The sequence below is a fragment of the Aspergillus brasiliensis genome, assembly GCF_001889945.1.
Source record: "Aspergillus brasiliensis CBS 101740 unplaced genomic scaffold ASPBRscaffold_8, whole genome shotgun sequence".
NCBI classification, from domain to species: Eukaryota; Fungi; Ascomycota; class Eurotiomycetes; order Eurotiales; family Aspergillaceae; genus Aspergillus; species Aspergillus brasiliensis.
In genome coordinates this window covers 704,813-719,090 of record NW_027137449.1, presented here as the reverse complement: position 1 = coordinate 719,090, position 14,278 = coordinate 704,813, and the positions used below count along the sequence as shown (strand labels likewise).

Below are 14,278 nucleotides of genomic sequence, written 5' to 3'. Positions count from 1 at the left end.
AAGTCTATTCCACCTTACTTGGGAAGATGGGTTGGAGGGTGGGTAGTACGTCGTAAGGCTTGACAAGGACAGTGACCATGTACTAGGATTAGTTGTTCATTCGATACAATCTATCAATTCTATTACACAGTTTGAGAATACCTAATGAAATGTACTAAGTATATCCATCATTGATCGATATCTGCACGGTAGTCTGTTTAAAGAGGATCAGTGTCTACATCTGATATTCAGGATATCGTGTACTCCGGAATCAGATTCGCATGGATGTTGTGGGACGCTTGGAGTTAGACATTTCCCTTGTGCATCCATGTCTTTGAATTCCTTAGGCGGGGTCCCTCCATTTGTTTAAATGAATTCTGAGTTCTTTTTGGATAAAAGTCCAGCTCTTCGGACAGTCTAAATTAAAGCAAAATCCCGGAATTCAGGCGACGCAGAGATCCAGTGGTGAAGCTCGACTACACCTATAGCCACTCGCCGACTAAATCCATCTCGAGTTTCGACAACCAATACATTGACCAGAAACCCTAGCTCATGGCCGTTCTCGAGGCAGAGGGCGCCTCCCTCGGAATCATACCACCGACCCTCTTCGTCTCGATTCAAATGTGCGAATTCGATGTTCCGATCATCACACATTGTGAGAGCAAGCACATCCAGTTTAGTATTATGATCCTTGCTGTAATCATGGTCGAGGAACTGCCAATGTCTAGGGTTACTCTGTATCCACACGTCTACCTTGTCACCATGCATGCTGTGCAAGACTGTATGCACATACCAAAATCTCCAGTGGGATCCGTCCTTTACTTCTTCGCACTGGACAACTCTAGCACGAAGTGACTGGGTATGCGCCAGCAATGTTCCCCGCCGGTCGGCATGTTCCCTGTAGGACGAACGGAACATCCTCTCAAAATCTTCTATCCCCTGAGTACTTGCTATTCCAAGTGCTTCCTCGTTAAGCTTATCAACTGATTCCCATCCGGACCTGATGAGGGCCTCGTAACCTTTCCAAGAGGTGCTGACATTCAGCATAGGCGGCAATGGCTCTGGAAAGCAGCCTTCCTTCCACGCCAATGCGATACCAAGCCCTCTAAGGCTGGTATGTTTGTTCCATTGCGGCGTTGGATCCGCAGATACAGAATGAGGCCGAATGATGTGCACAAGTTCCTCAGTCGTGAAAGACGGGATGCCCCACACGCCCAGTAATGTATGGGTGTCTATGGCGGAAGGATACCGAATAGGCCCCATTATAGAAGACCAAGACCAAGTGGGAAAAATATCACCTGCTTCTGCACTCCTGGCCACTGTTGTTTCGTAATCAGAGAGTGTCCTGGGACACCAAAGCATGCTTTCCACTAATCCACAGTATGGTAAGCCGAAGTACTGCTCTGTGCCATATTTCCAATGCATGATGCCAGAGAATGCTCTGAGAACATCAGCATTTAAAGTAAGTGTTCTAGACGTAAAGTCATGCACTAGCATGTGGTAGTCCTGAGCTGGAGTGAACAATATGTTCTTTGAAGTCAACTGTGCGAATCTGTCTTCTTGAGCAGCTTGTGAGCACTCAAAATGTACACCTACATCTGTAAACAATAACATTCTTGGCGATAGCATGGCCTCCTGAAATGTCCAGCCTCGCGATCCCCATTTTGAATTAACGAGAGTATGGTGAATATCATCATCTTTGACTCTCAGGCTCATTCCCTGTGCCTCATAGACCATACGGCCTGGTCTTGCTTGCGAGACCCCGGGGAGACCGTGATCCATGCTGATACCTTCTAAATCCACTAGTGTAAGATAAGAATGGCTGTAGATATCACCCATGGCATTGATTTGTGAGTCTCTCACGGTGCTGGTGTCATCTTGCACAATGCACAGTCTGTCAATCCAGAGGTACCGTATCCTCAATTCAGAGCAGGCCAAGATACTATCCCTAATGGTCGCCGGTAGAGGCTTCTTGAACAGGTAACCTTCTTCTTCCAATGCTTGAATCGTGCTTGTTGTTGCCAATGCACACGTATCAGTAGTGCTGCCCCACACATAGCTCAGAGTAGCATATCTGCAGGCAGGAGGAGCCATTACTACGCATCCTCTTTCGGTGTCAATAACTCGAAACCCGCGTGGGGGTGATTTTAGGGGCCCATTGTCACATAAATTTCCATGCTCTCTGTCACACTCTTCTAACCAGGTGTGAACTGTTCTCCAGTCCACCATCGGCTGCTGCCATATTGTTCGCTTGGTAGAAGGATCATGAATCACTTGGGAAGAATCAAAGATCCCACCAAACGAGCGATATTCAAGCCTCCCCGAGAGATCTTATAATCATGATTAGCTTACGCTCTTTGACTAGTCAATGGTAGAATATTATACAAACCATATATCTGGACATTGATGATGAAGTCAAGATCCCTGTATGCGGACCTAAGATCAACTTGCAGGTTAAAATCCACATCTGGGTTGCATCCCTCTAAGCCCATTTCTTGGGTAATCATGCGGCAAAATTCACAATCTTCAGACCGTTGTCGTATGTCCTGAACTCTCCCAAAGTTCAGTTCTATACTGGTTTTGGCAGATATCCCTTCATGTGTGAGGTGACACAGCCTGAGATGCTTGCAATACCCACAGCGAAAACCATCGAAGAGATCATGGCACCGAGCGCACGGCTGGTGGAAGAGGAAATATCTAGCTTCATCCAGAGTCGGCCAGCCTCTTTTCGGGATCCATATATTGCACCACATAAGGCACGAACACAAGGGACACGTTCCAGCCTTTCGACCAAATAGCGCACGCAGAAAGTTAGCCATGTTCGAAGGTACGGTTACTTCAAAGGATGCAAATGTAACAAGTTATTGCAGGCATAACAAGCCTAGTAGTACGTTGATAGGAGGTTTGGACGGGGCTCCCTTGCAATTCAATGAGACTCCTCTCTGCTGAGCTGGCAGAGCTGACAGACAGGGATCGCCTTAACGCAGAGAACCCCACCTCTTAGGCGCCTGCGTGGGTGATCGAACTAATCATATCGCAGGATGTGACGCTTGTGTCCTTAGTGCTGGATGACCATCGACTGGAATCGAGGTATTGTCGATGAGCTGGAAGATCTCCAAAGGTGCTTAATGCTATATCAATTATCAACTGGTCATCGTAGCTGGCGAATATTGAAGGAGGTGAAGATGTGGAAGTCTCTGAGGATTCAGGAGGGAGAGGCAAGAGGAAAGAGGAAGGTGTAGTCCACGAGATCACCTGATTGTCAGATGGGCACCCAACCAGGCATGGAATGTGTCAGTATCTCGATCAGCGATGCCAATGGAATGGGATTAATCCTGCCGGGATGTTATGCGTTGCTTCTCGAATGCATGCAACGCTATAACAACCGTTCAAGTCGAATCTCCCTGGCAGTAACTTTCGCATGTCAAGGTAAAATACAAGGCCAGAACAAGCTGCTAATTGATGATATCACCTACACCCATCGTACAGTTGAGATATCTACTCATTAACAAGTTCATATGATACAGTCTTCAATCTCTGTATTGCCAATCAATCAAATCATGAACGCCTTGCATGCCGGATGCATCCCAGCGCCTACAATTTCACAAGAATCAAAGTCCCACAGACACCAATCCGGATCACTAAATACACGGCAGCCGCCAAAGAAAAAAAGGATCAACAAGAAATGTCGCAGTCAGGTACCATGTGTCCAACGCTCAGAAATGCAATCAATGTTAGGTTCGTCCAAATCAGCCACGGTTCTTCGGCTGCGCGAGCAAGTTCAAGCGGCTGACGCTCAACACGCTCCGGTTGCGTGCACGCACGCTGGCCGGAGTGCTCATGCGGCTGGCCGTGGCCGACCGGAGGGGAGTGTGCGAGCGAGGCTTGGTGGGGCTGGGAGTCGCGGCTTTGAGTGGGCTCGGGGCCACAGCCTTGCGGGCACTCAGAGTGGGCACCTTGAGCGGGGAGGGCGAGGTCATCTTCATTCGTTTAGCACTACGCGCGTCGGTGGTTGAGTCGACAGGCGGCACATTCTCGGTGTCGGTCTCATCCTCGAGGGCGGCTCGGTTTCTCTTCTTCTGGCCGATGCCGTGCGGCACACCCGCAACCTCAGGGAGATCAGTGGTCTTGGTGTCTTCACCGGTCTCACGGGTCCTCTTCTTGTGGCCGATTCCGTGTGGCACGCCTGCGACCTCAGGCAGAGGGTTGGCGTGGACGTCTGACGGGCGGACATGACGGATGGTTGGAGTTTCCGCTTGGGCGGGAGACTTGGCGCTGACCCTGTTCTGCTCCGGAGTCAACACCGGCAGGGTGGGATAGACAACGTCGGAAATGGTCCGTGACGGACTGGCAACCGGAACCTTGGAGGGAGACGGCGAAAACATAACCTCCTCGTGGCGGGCCTTGACACTAGGAGTGAACTCTACGCGCTTCTTGGGCGACGGCGTCTGCGCAGGCTCCTCCGTGGTGCCTCGGGACCCGAAGAGCAGGTTCGAGGTAAAGTCTGGAGCAGCCACATGAGTACCCGCGGCGATTTTGGCAGGATCCTTGGAGAACAAAGGCTGGTGGCGGCGGAGGATCGACTTCAGGTTCCCCAAAGTGGGCAGGTTGCTCTTCAGCCGAGGGTTAAACTCGGTCTGTGGCGTGCGCGGCACATTGGCCGGCTTCGCAGCAGGAGACCGGACGAGCGACGGGATCATCGAGGTGCGGGGAGGCTTCGCGGTGACGGACGAAGCACGCGCCGCAGAGGACCGCGTCGGGGTCATCAACGAGCTGCGCACTGTAGATCTGGGCCGGGGTTGGGCGGGCTTGGGAGGGCTGGCTGCAGTAGGACGACGCGTCGACGCATCATCGGCCTTGTCGTGCTTGACGCGTTTGTTGCTAGCAGGGGCAACAAGGGCAGGCGAAGGGCGTGCAATCTTGGATGGCGATGGCGAATTGCGGTCCGATTCATCCAAACGCGCCTTGGAGTTGGTTCTCTTGAGAGTCTTGACCACTGGCTGGAAGCGTCCCGGGGTGGCACGGAAAGCCGACGCGTGCCCAGCAATGGAGTCCATCTTCTTGAATTCAGCCATGTGCACGTCGCTGAAACGACTGGCCTTGCCCTTGGGCTGCACGATTTTCCGGTCCGCTGCCTCGGCGCGGTTCTGGTCGGGTTGCTCCAGGGTCATCTGGGCTTTGAGCTTGGCAGCATCCTCGCGCACAGTCTCCATAAGCTTCTTGGCCTCGTCACTGAGCTGCGAGTCGCAGGAAAACTTGAACTCGAACGCGGGCGTGCCATAGTAAGGAGCGGGTGAGGCCTTGGCCTTGGTCGGGGTGTTGTCGGCGAGAGTGTCCTTGATCACCTTGCCGTCGGCATCCTTCTTGATGGGCTTGAAGCCCAGGATCAGGCCGGAGTCTGGCTGCTTGGTGGTGCTCTGGCGGACCTTGCTGGGGTGCATTTCTTGGTGGGACGGACGCACGAGGGTGCTGGAGGGGGTTCTGGTGGGTGTGCTTTTGTGGACGGGCGTGTTTCTATGGACGGGCGTGGTTTTGTGGACAGGTGTGTCCTTGAGAGTTGGGATAGCTTTCTTGGGAGTCGAGAGCTTGGTAGCAGGTTCAGACATAGTCTTGGGCGTAGGTTTCTTTTCAGTCTCAGCAACAGTAGGTTCAGGAATAGCCGTCTTGGACGGAGACTCAGCGATCGCCGGAGTCACCTCAGCAACAGCCTCCTTTGTAGCTTCGACCTTGGACTTTCTCTTGGAAACGGTCTCAGACTTGGTCTTTCTCTTGCGCGACTGCTGCGCGGGGGCATCCTCAGACGCAGCATCAGCTGGCTCCTCGTGCTCCACGACGGGAGGTAATCTCTCCGGCTGTTTGCCGAGACGAGCCATGGTGGTATCGTTTTCGGACGTGTTCTCGGCGTTGTTGTGAGTGTTCGTGTCGCAGGGGGGGTTGTTGTTGTCAGTGACGACGGGGTCGGCAGGGGCCTCAGGCTCCTTAAGGTCGAGTCAGTGAATGTCATGCAAGGGCGCGAGCAGCCCATCGGAATGGAGGCTGAGTGGGATGGTGTGGTGTGCTCACCTCGGTGGCCTGGCGGCTGCGCAGGCGGGCGGACCGTCGAACCGCCATGGTGGAGGGATAGAATTATCGAGTGAGGTTGTAATTGGCGTAATGAGATGTCGATGGAATCGAAATTGTGTGGGGGGATGGTCATGAATTAAATGGATGCAGGGCGAAGGCGAGATTCGAGAATAAACAAACACCCGCAGGCGGTGAGCTGACGTCAGGGCTTAGATAAGCGAGTTGTGCTCAGCATATTGTGCTTAGCATAACCAGTTAACTAACTAAATAACTAAATAGTTCACTATGTCAATGTCCATCATTATTTCGAATACTATAAACTTTTACTCATTATACATCCAATCTACCATTACAATACAGTCTACTTTACAACCCAAATGGATATGTCTCCTCTGTTCCCATCGCCGTCCGCGGCTGCACTGTCTCCAGCGGCTTAACAGCCTCAGTGCTATCAAACCAGACATACGCATCGAACTGGTTCTGCAGATCCGCCTGCGAGTAATGCGACATGCGCTCAGTAGCAGGCCGATAAATGACGCCGATAAAGCGTTCCAAGCGCTGATCCTCCGCAGCCATCAGTCTCCTCAGTTCCGGATCAATCCTGGTTGACCTTAAATCCCACAAGAAGCTCTCAATGCCCGTTTGATGCGCCAACCACTCCCAACTATCAGTTCTCGACGGCTTCACCTTCATAACCTCCATATCCTCATCCCACTCATGCGCAGCCGCCACAGTGCCCGTATGCGTCCCACAGCCGATCAGGGCCACGTTTTCCCGTCCAAACTGCTCCCGACACAACTGCCCGATATTCACCTCATTGCGCCGGATGCCCATGCCTGTGTATCGCGCATCCCCGCAATGCGAGTTATGCGCCCACACCACAGCCTTACTGCCGGGGGGCTTATGTCGAAGAATGCGCCGCAGCGTATCCACCATGTGCGTATCACGCAGGGTCCACGACGACGCAGAGCTATAATACATAGCCTTGTAGTATCGCTCTGCGTCACGCACCAGATACGCATTCTGCTGACTACTATGCGACTCTTCGCCATCATGCGGATCCTCTTCTGCATACTGCAGTCGCTTTCGCAGCAGATCGCGCAACATGTCCACCACGCCTTTTTCGCAGTCTGCCATGCCGCGTAATGACGCGAGACCATAGGCTGTCGGATCATCCACCCACGGCTGCAAACAGCCATAGCGACGACGGGCCAGCTTGCCTGCCTCTGGATCCACGCGGTCGAGGTAGTCTACGACGGCGCGGATGGAAGCGCCCATGCTGTACAGGTCGAGGCCGTAGAATCCCGCCTTTTGGGAGTCGGGTAGGTTGGCGTTGTGGTCGCGCATCCACTCGACTAGGTCTTGCATTTCGCGATTGCGCCACATCCAGGTGGGAAAGCGCTGGAAGGGCTCGTGCTTGTAGTCATTGGTGAGGTGGGCTTGGGGGCCGGGGCGTTGGCGCACATAGCGGTCGATGGCTTCGGCGTCGGGCCAGTCGGCTTCGACGGCGACGGTGGTGAAGCCGTGGTGCTCGATTAGACGCTTAGTGATTTCGGCGCGGGCAGCGTAGAACTCGGAGGTGCCATGGCTGCCGTCGCCGAGAAGGACGACGCGGTAGTTGGCGAAATCATCGAAGTGGGAGGCAAAGTTGGGGTCGTGGATGGGGGGGAGGGGATGGGCGGCGGTGCTGAGGAGGTCTGGGAGGGACATGATCTTCTTCTTTCTCTTTGATAAGAATTTGAACATGGAATATACCAAAGGTATATAGTAACTGTAGTTAGTCCATAATTGTAGTTGATGAGTACTCGTATTGAGATACGGGAGTATAAGAAGTAGTATAAGAATGTTAGGGTTAAGATGATCTCACCTCCCGCTCATGATGACTTCACTGCATCCAAAGCATACAATAACTGAGCTCTTCATGGTGAACACTGTCAATCCATTCCATATCCATATTAATATCCGTATCTGCTTCAAGCAAACTTAAATCTAATATCTCTATTACCATAATACCACCATACACCCATCCCACCCACACCAACATACTCACCCATACCCATACTACACCCATCTATACAACCACCATGCCTCCCCAACCCCATCCCCATATCCATCCCCAAACCCTCACGCACTTCCTCCGTGCCCAAGCCGCCCTCTACGGCCGCGACATAACCACGACACCCAACCCCCAAACCTGGACCCCACCCCCTTCCTCAGGAGGCCATCTAGGCCGCTACCTCTGGACCGACGCCATCGGCGTCCTCAACTTCCTCACCCTACACCGTATCCACCCCAACCCCCCAAGTCCAACACACTACCTCACACTCGCCACACGACTCATCGAATCCGTACACAACACACTCGGCCGCACGCGCGATCCTCCACACAGTTACCTCCGCAACGCCTCCCCTTCCCACCCACTACGCGGCGGTCTCCGCATCGGCAAACCCTCCGCGACAGGACACGATAGTGACGGCCAATACCATCATTATCTGACACTATGGATGTATGCACTGAACCGGATGAGTGTGGCGAGTAAGGAAGGGAAGTGGAATGCTTTAGCTGTGGAACTGGGACAGGCGATTCATCCGAAGTTCTTTATTAGGGGTGTGGATGGTAGGAGATTGGATAGGATGGTGTGGAAGATGGATACGGAGTTGGAGAGGGTACTTGTGGGAAGTGAAGGGAATTTGGATCCGGTTGATGGGTTTGTGGTGTTTCGGTTGGTGAGAGCTTATGAGATAGCCCATGGGGGTGGGAATGGGGTCCTGGAGGACGAGATTGAGGATTATAGGAGGGTGATGCAGCGGAAGGGGAGACAGAGGGTTAGTGATGATTTGTTGGATTTGGGCATGGGGCTGTGGACGGCGCATCTGGTTGAGGGGGATGAGGAGGAGTGGGCGGGGGAGTTGTTGGGGAGGGCGGTCGAGAGGGTTTGTATGTTCATCTTTATTTCCCCTTCTACTTCGTGTGTGGATGATGGTTGCTAACTGAGTCGGGGATTGTATAGATGATCTGTTCGAGAATAAGCGCTATCTGGAGCGTGATCCGCGGTATCGATTGGCGTTTCGCGAATTCGGCGCCGCGATGGGAATTCGCTGTGTGGCGGAGCAGCAGGCCGAGAAGGATACTGCGGTGGATTTGAAGGTGTATGCGGATCGCATTGTGGATTTCTGGGCGCCGTATATGGCTGGTGAGGAGGAGGATGATCTCGAAGATTTGAGACCCATCACGCAGGTGATGTATGCCGCGGCGCTCTTTCCGGGAGGTGAGTTTACCATATGCCCTTGATTTATTGATGACTGGGCTAATATTGAAAGCGTTCTGTCGCGGGTTCTTCGACAATGAGCCTGTTGTGCCGCCGGTGCGAAATGTGTATTAATATAAAGGAGATGTATTCATCGTGTACTTGTACTTGTACTCTACACCATCTATCATGCTATAATCATATCGGTATAATCCTAAACACCCGGCAAGCCTACCACATTCCTCCACGGCAGGACCCGTCGAGGCAGGATGTAGATCGTATAAACCGTGCCGAGGGCAATCAACAGCCCCGTCAACTGCAATCATTAGCATCATCATCATCAGCCAGCAAGAAATCAGATAAGTGGCATACCTTCTCAAACCACGTATGGAACCAAATCGCCGTCATCAACAACATCCACCATCCCAGCCCAGCAACCGCCCAGGCAAACCGTCCCGACCAAATCCTGACCACATCCACCACCTCCTCACTCTTCTCCTCCTTCTCCGCCGACCCATTCACACCATTCACATCACTCCCCTTCCCCCATCCTTGACTACCACCCACCAACTCAAACACAACCAACGACGTCGCCAACACCAACAAAAACACATGCCCACTAACATCATGACCGCCTGTCCACGCCCCGCCCGCATGTTTACACGCCACTGCCGTGAACAGCGTCTTGACATCCGCCGCGGCAGGCTCATTCTCCACTAACGGCACCGCCCGCTCACACTTTCCCCCCGTCAGCACAAAGCTGCGGTCAACAATCGGCGGGCCAAAGAACCATTGTGTCGTGAAGTACCACACCGCCGTGGCGAGGGCGTAGCGGAGGACAGCCTGGCCAGTGCGCCGGGCGCGGTGACTAGCGGCGAGGGTGTAGGCGGGCTGGGAGAGCAGGATAAAAGCGAGAGCGGCGGTGGTCCAGAGCCAGCCGACTTTGACAAAGTATAGGTTGAAGATGTTGTCCTTGCGGGCGAAGTAGTTGACGGGCCGCGGCGGAGGGAAGGAGAGGTTGAGGTCCGACGCGATGGACGGGGCTAGGGGTTCGGCGTGCGGGTGGAGGGTGCTGGAGCCGTCATCGCGCGTGCTTTGTGCGGTGGGAGAGAGGACTGAGAAGAGTGAGCCCACGATCAGGGTTGCTGGGTAGATGAGAAGCGCGGTGATGGGTGGTTGGAAGGGTCGTATCGCTGGGGCAGGAGGGTCGGGCGAGGGCATGATTGCTCGTCTGTTGAGGTGGTGTGATTCTGTTGTTGTGGTGTATGTGGTGAGACGGTGTAGGATACTGTAGTATTTCTGCTATTGTAAGGCGCAATTGGCAATGCTTGTTGGATGAAGCGGAAGAAGAAGGCTAAGAGGAAAAGAAGAAAGACTGACGAAGTCGGCAGCGGATGACGTCGCTTGGTTTCCGCCCCAACCAGCGCCACTCTGTTCTACGATGATTGCATGGGTCGGCATCGCTAAAAATCACTCTATACGTTACTACGCAATACTTATTTCACATCTACAGGTGGTCCGAACTTGGCATAAATCATTATTCATATACCACGATCACAATGGTATGCCGCAGTTAAATATGTTTAGTGAACAGTAGGCAGAGACGCCCGGAGCGGCAGCTTCCGCGAGGAGCTTCCGACAAACACCATCTTGGGATACGACGTAATTTCCCAGTCCTGCGTCTCAATATTCCAGTTTGCAAGGTCACGGCGCGTCAGAGTCGTGCTCCACTGCGTCTCTTCCGACGGCTGCAGCGTGATGCGCTCGAATTGACGCAGCACGATCTTGGGTTCGTTGGGGCCGCCCAGAGAAACATACTGCGATTCCATTAGCTTTGTCCAAATTGATCCAAATCTTCGCTGTCGACTTACCAGTTGAGGAACTTCATCACCTGCAACCTTGCCGGTGTTCTTGATGGTCACCGAAACGCGGATGAGCTCGTCATACAGGCGAGGGTTGCCGCCAGGACCACCACCGGCAGCCAGGATCGGCTGCGCAGAACCATCAGTCGCTCCCTCGGGAAGATAGTCCGAGGCATCCTGTCCATAGCTAGCATCTCCAGAGGATGCCTCGAGGTCGGTACTGTTCAGCCAGGGATAGATGAACTTGGTAATTTTCTGCAGTCCGTCGGGGTAGAGGTAATCCGACGCATCTCCGATCTCTCCGAAAGTCGGCGCTGCCTCAGTCTCGCCCGAAGCAGGCTCATAGGCAGAGGCGTTCAGAACCTGCACCTGAAGGTTCGAGTAGTTGAAAGTGGTATAGCTCAGACCATAGCCGAACTCATAGATCGGGGTCTCGTTGCGCTTGTCGAATCCGCGGTAGTCAATGAAAACGCCCTCGACAAAGTCTTCCTGAGGCGCTCCGTTGCCGTTGTTGGGCTCGGTTACCAAATAAGCTTGGTAGGCCTCACGGGTCTTGCCCCAGGTAAAGGGCGACTTGGCGCCAGGATTGACACGGCCGTAGAGCACGTCGGCGAGGGAGTTGCCAGACTCCTGACCGGGCAAACCACCCCAGAGAATGGCGGTAACGTTGGGGTTGTCATACCACTCGTTAATCAAGACTGGGCCGACGGAGTGAATAACAACGATGGTGTTGTTGCAGTTGCTAGCAGCAGCCTTGACCACATTATCGCCATTTCTCCACAGGGTCAGGTTATTGCGGTCACCCAGGTTGCCGTCAACATTGATGAAACCCTCACCAGAGTCGGCGTTGACAAAGACAAGAGAGACACTAGCATATGGTCAGCATGCATGGCAGAGAACAGCCCGAGAGGCATTTCTTACCTGGCGGTCTTAGCAAGCGCCTCAATCTGGTCAATGGCCCAGTTGTCGGTGGCGGTGAATACACCGTTCTTGTTCTTAAGCACCTCGTTGGAGATAGCCTGCTCGGGGGTCACCAAGTAGGGGAAGTTTGCAGTACCACTGCCCCAGCCCATCGCCAATGTTCCATTGTCGCATCCACGGTCACTGCAGCCGTTGGCACCATAAGGGTTGGATCCCGCATCCTCTCCAATAAGTGCGACCAAGCGCTCCTTGCCAGTCAGGGGCAGAGCGCCGTCGTTCTTGAGGAGCACCGTGCTGTCTGCTCCAATGCGGCGGATCAATTCGCTATGATTGCGTTGCACATTCACGTACTGGTTGACCTTTTCATACGGCCCCTCGGACACATAGTAGTACTTGAAGCCGTACTCATCTCTGGTCCATGAGCTGAAGTTGGGAGGAGTCCACAGACGGTCACGGCCGACCTTGTAGTAGGCGGCCATGATGCGGACAGCCATGTCATCAACACGCCATTGGGGCACCGTGCCGTTGAGCACGCTAATAGTCAGGTTCGTACCCCAGTAAGACGTGCCACTGTCGTAGTCGACGTCTCCCGGCATAGACATATCCAGGCCCGCGAGAGCACCACTCACACCAGCATGGTGAGCAGCCCAGTCGCTCATGACGAAGCCTTGGAAACCCAGCTCGGCCTTGAGCAGCTTGTTCAAGGTGTAGCTGTTCTGGCAGCCATAGCTGTTGTTGATCTGGTTGTAGGAACACATCACAGCGCCGGCACCCGCACGGATGGCATCCGCGAAGGGCCAGAGGTACAGCTCGTGCATCGTCTTATCGTCGATGTTCGCGCTTCCACTCTCGGAAATATTGAATCCGTAACCTTGAGCTTCACCCGCCTGGCGGAAATGCTCCTGCTCGTAGCCGATGTAGTGCTTGGCCGTTGCAACCACGCCGGCATCCTGGATACCCTTGACGGTCTCTGCAAAGAGCACACCACTCAGGGCCGGATCGGGAGAGAAGCCCTCCCAGTTACGACCTCCGTCGGGGCTTCTGCCGAGAGGGCCCGCGGCCGGACCCAATTGGATGTCAGCTCCCTTGTCACTAAACTCCTGGCCCATAGCCTTGCCACGAAGATAGGCCAGATCCTTGTTCCAGGTTGCGGCCACGTTGACACCAGCAGGGAAAGCAGAGTTGTAGTCGGCTGCGCAGTGTCAGCGAGAGCATCAAAGCCTAACAACAGCAGATTGGCTTACAGTCACGAACACCCAGAGGGCTATCCTGTGCACACATTCCTGGAATTCCCAGCCTGTCACGTTGTCAATCAATGCTCCGTGGCTCGAATATCTTCCCAAACGTACCGAGGAACGCCGCCAGTCTGACCAACACAGAGTTCCAATTCCCATCTGAAGGTTGTTAGCAAAAGCAGACACATTGCGCCATGTAAACCCTACCCAGTTCCCGTGGTCAAATTGACCTTCTCAGCCAATGTCATCTGCGAGACAATATCGACAGCGCGCTGATATGCTTCCGCCCAGTCGCCCTTGCCATTGGCCCAAGGGGAGGGATAATACGGTGGGGAGTAAGCCAATTCATCCTATGAATAGACCATTGTCAGTGATGATGAAACAAAGAAGTGAATTCAATTGAAAACAAATGCAATTCACAAGACAAAAGGAGCAATGGCACGTACAGCGCTGGCCAGCGAGACGGCAGTCAGAGCCACCGCCTCGATCAAAGTGAACCTCATGTTTGCAGAGTCGCCCAAAGAGGGAGCACAACAAACCAGGTGAGCAACTGTGCAACACCTGTCCAATGGGGAGATTGGAGGTTTAGGGAAAACAGAAACGAAAAGAGCGAGAGAAAGGGGAGCCAGGCCATATTAAATAGTTTGAGCGCCACGAAGTGACTAGACGCCACAGGCATGCGAAGTGAGGAACCCCCGACGATGATGTATGCCAGTGCCGCTGTCTCCGCAAAGCTACCCACTTATGCAATTCACGCTTTCACAGTCCCGCATGCAGTGTCAAAGAGAGACACGCTAAGCATGGGCGATGGATGTTTGGTCCGGTATGCTGATCGACGTGGGATGTCCCGATTGGGAGACTTGGTGGAACAACTAGCCATTGGCAGTAGACCGGCCCTGGAGGAGTTCGGAAATTAGGCAAGCAAGGCACTGTCGGAGAGCTGAAAGGGAGCTTGAGCAATGATGCAGTCG

At 53.6% G+C, this 14,278-nt stretch overlaps 6 protein-coding genes across 6 annotated transcripts; 1 reads left to right on the top strand and 5 right to left on the bottom strand.

Moving 5' to 3' along the window:
* Positions 1-162: 162 nt before the first annotated feature.
* Positions 163-3,164, bottom strand: ASPBRDRAFT_155443 (HET domain-containing protein). The gene is made up of 2 exons (XM_067619390.1): positions 2,369-3,164; positions 163-2,309 (listed from the first exon to the last, which is right to left on the bottom strand). Exons 1-2 carry the CDS (start codon positions 2,796-2,798, stop codon positions 397-399), a joined length of 2,343 nt encoding a protein of 780 aa, XP_067477772.1. The 5' UTR covers positions 2,799-3,164; the 3' UTR covers positions 163-396.
* Positions 3,165-3,415: 251 nt separating this feature from the next.
* On the bottom strand, positions 3,416-6,163 carry ASPBRDRAFT_44716 (uncharacterized protein). Its single transcript, XM_067625258.1, has one exon. The coding sequence runs from the start codon at positions 5,850-5,852 to the stop codon at positions 3,729-3,731; it is 2,124 nt and encodes a 707-aa protein (XP_067477771.1). The 5' UTR covers positions 5,853-6,163; the 3' UTR covers positions 3,416-3,728.
* A 245-nt stretch (positions 6,164-6,408) lies between these two features.
* ASPBRDRAFT_129440 (putative erythromycin esterase) lies at positions 6,409-7,788 on the bottom strand (the record flags this gene model as incomplete). The annotated part of the gene is made up of 1 exon (XM_067618137.1): positions 6,409-7,788. The coding sequence occupies one exon, from the start codon at positions 7,786-7,788 to the stop codon at positions 6,409-6,411; it is 1,380 nt and encodes a 459-aa protein (XP_067477770.1).
* Positions 7,789-8,126: 338 nt separating this feature from the next.
* ASPBRDRAFT_76234 (uncharacterized protein) lies at positions 8,127-9,675 on the top strand (the record flags this gene model as incomplete). Its single annotated transcript, XM_067629312.1, has 3 exons — positions 8,127-8,979; positions 9,053-9,310; positions 9,363-9,675. 3 exons carry the CDS (start codon positions 8,127-8,129, stop codon positions 9,422-9,424), a joined length of 1,173 nt encoding a protein of 390 aa, XP_067477769.1. The 3' UTR covers positions 9,425-9,675.
* ASPBRDRAFT_44715 (putative inositol phospholipid biosynthesis protein Scs3) lies at positions 9,477-10,762 on the bottom strand. Its single transcript, XM_067625257.1, has 2 exons — positions 9,662-10,762; positions 9,477-9,605 (listed from the first exon to the last, which is right to left on the bottom strand). The coding sequence occupies exons 1-2, from the start codon at positions 10,508-10,510 to the stop codon at positions 9,504-9,506; spliced, it is 951 nt and encodes a 316-aa protein (XP_067477768.1). The 5' UTR covers positions 10,511-10,762; the 3' UTR covers positions 9,477-9,503.
* Positions 10,763-10,872: 110 nt separating this feature from the next.
* ASPBRDRAFT_31415 (beta-glucosidase) lies at positions 10,873-13,810 on the bottom strand (the record flags this gene model as incomplete). Its single annotated transcript, XM_067622897.1, has 7 exons — positions 10,873-11,106; positions 11,161-12,019; positions 12,073-13,264; positions 13,317-13,369; positions 13,422-13,466; positions 13,515-13,657; positions 13,754-13,810. 7 exons carry the CDS (start codon positions 13,808-13,810, stop codon positions 10,873-10,875), a joined length of 2,583 nt encoding a protein of 860 aa, XP_067477767.1.
* Positions 13,811-14,278: the final 468 nt, after the last annotated feature.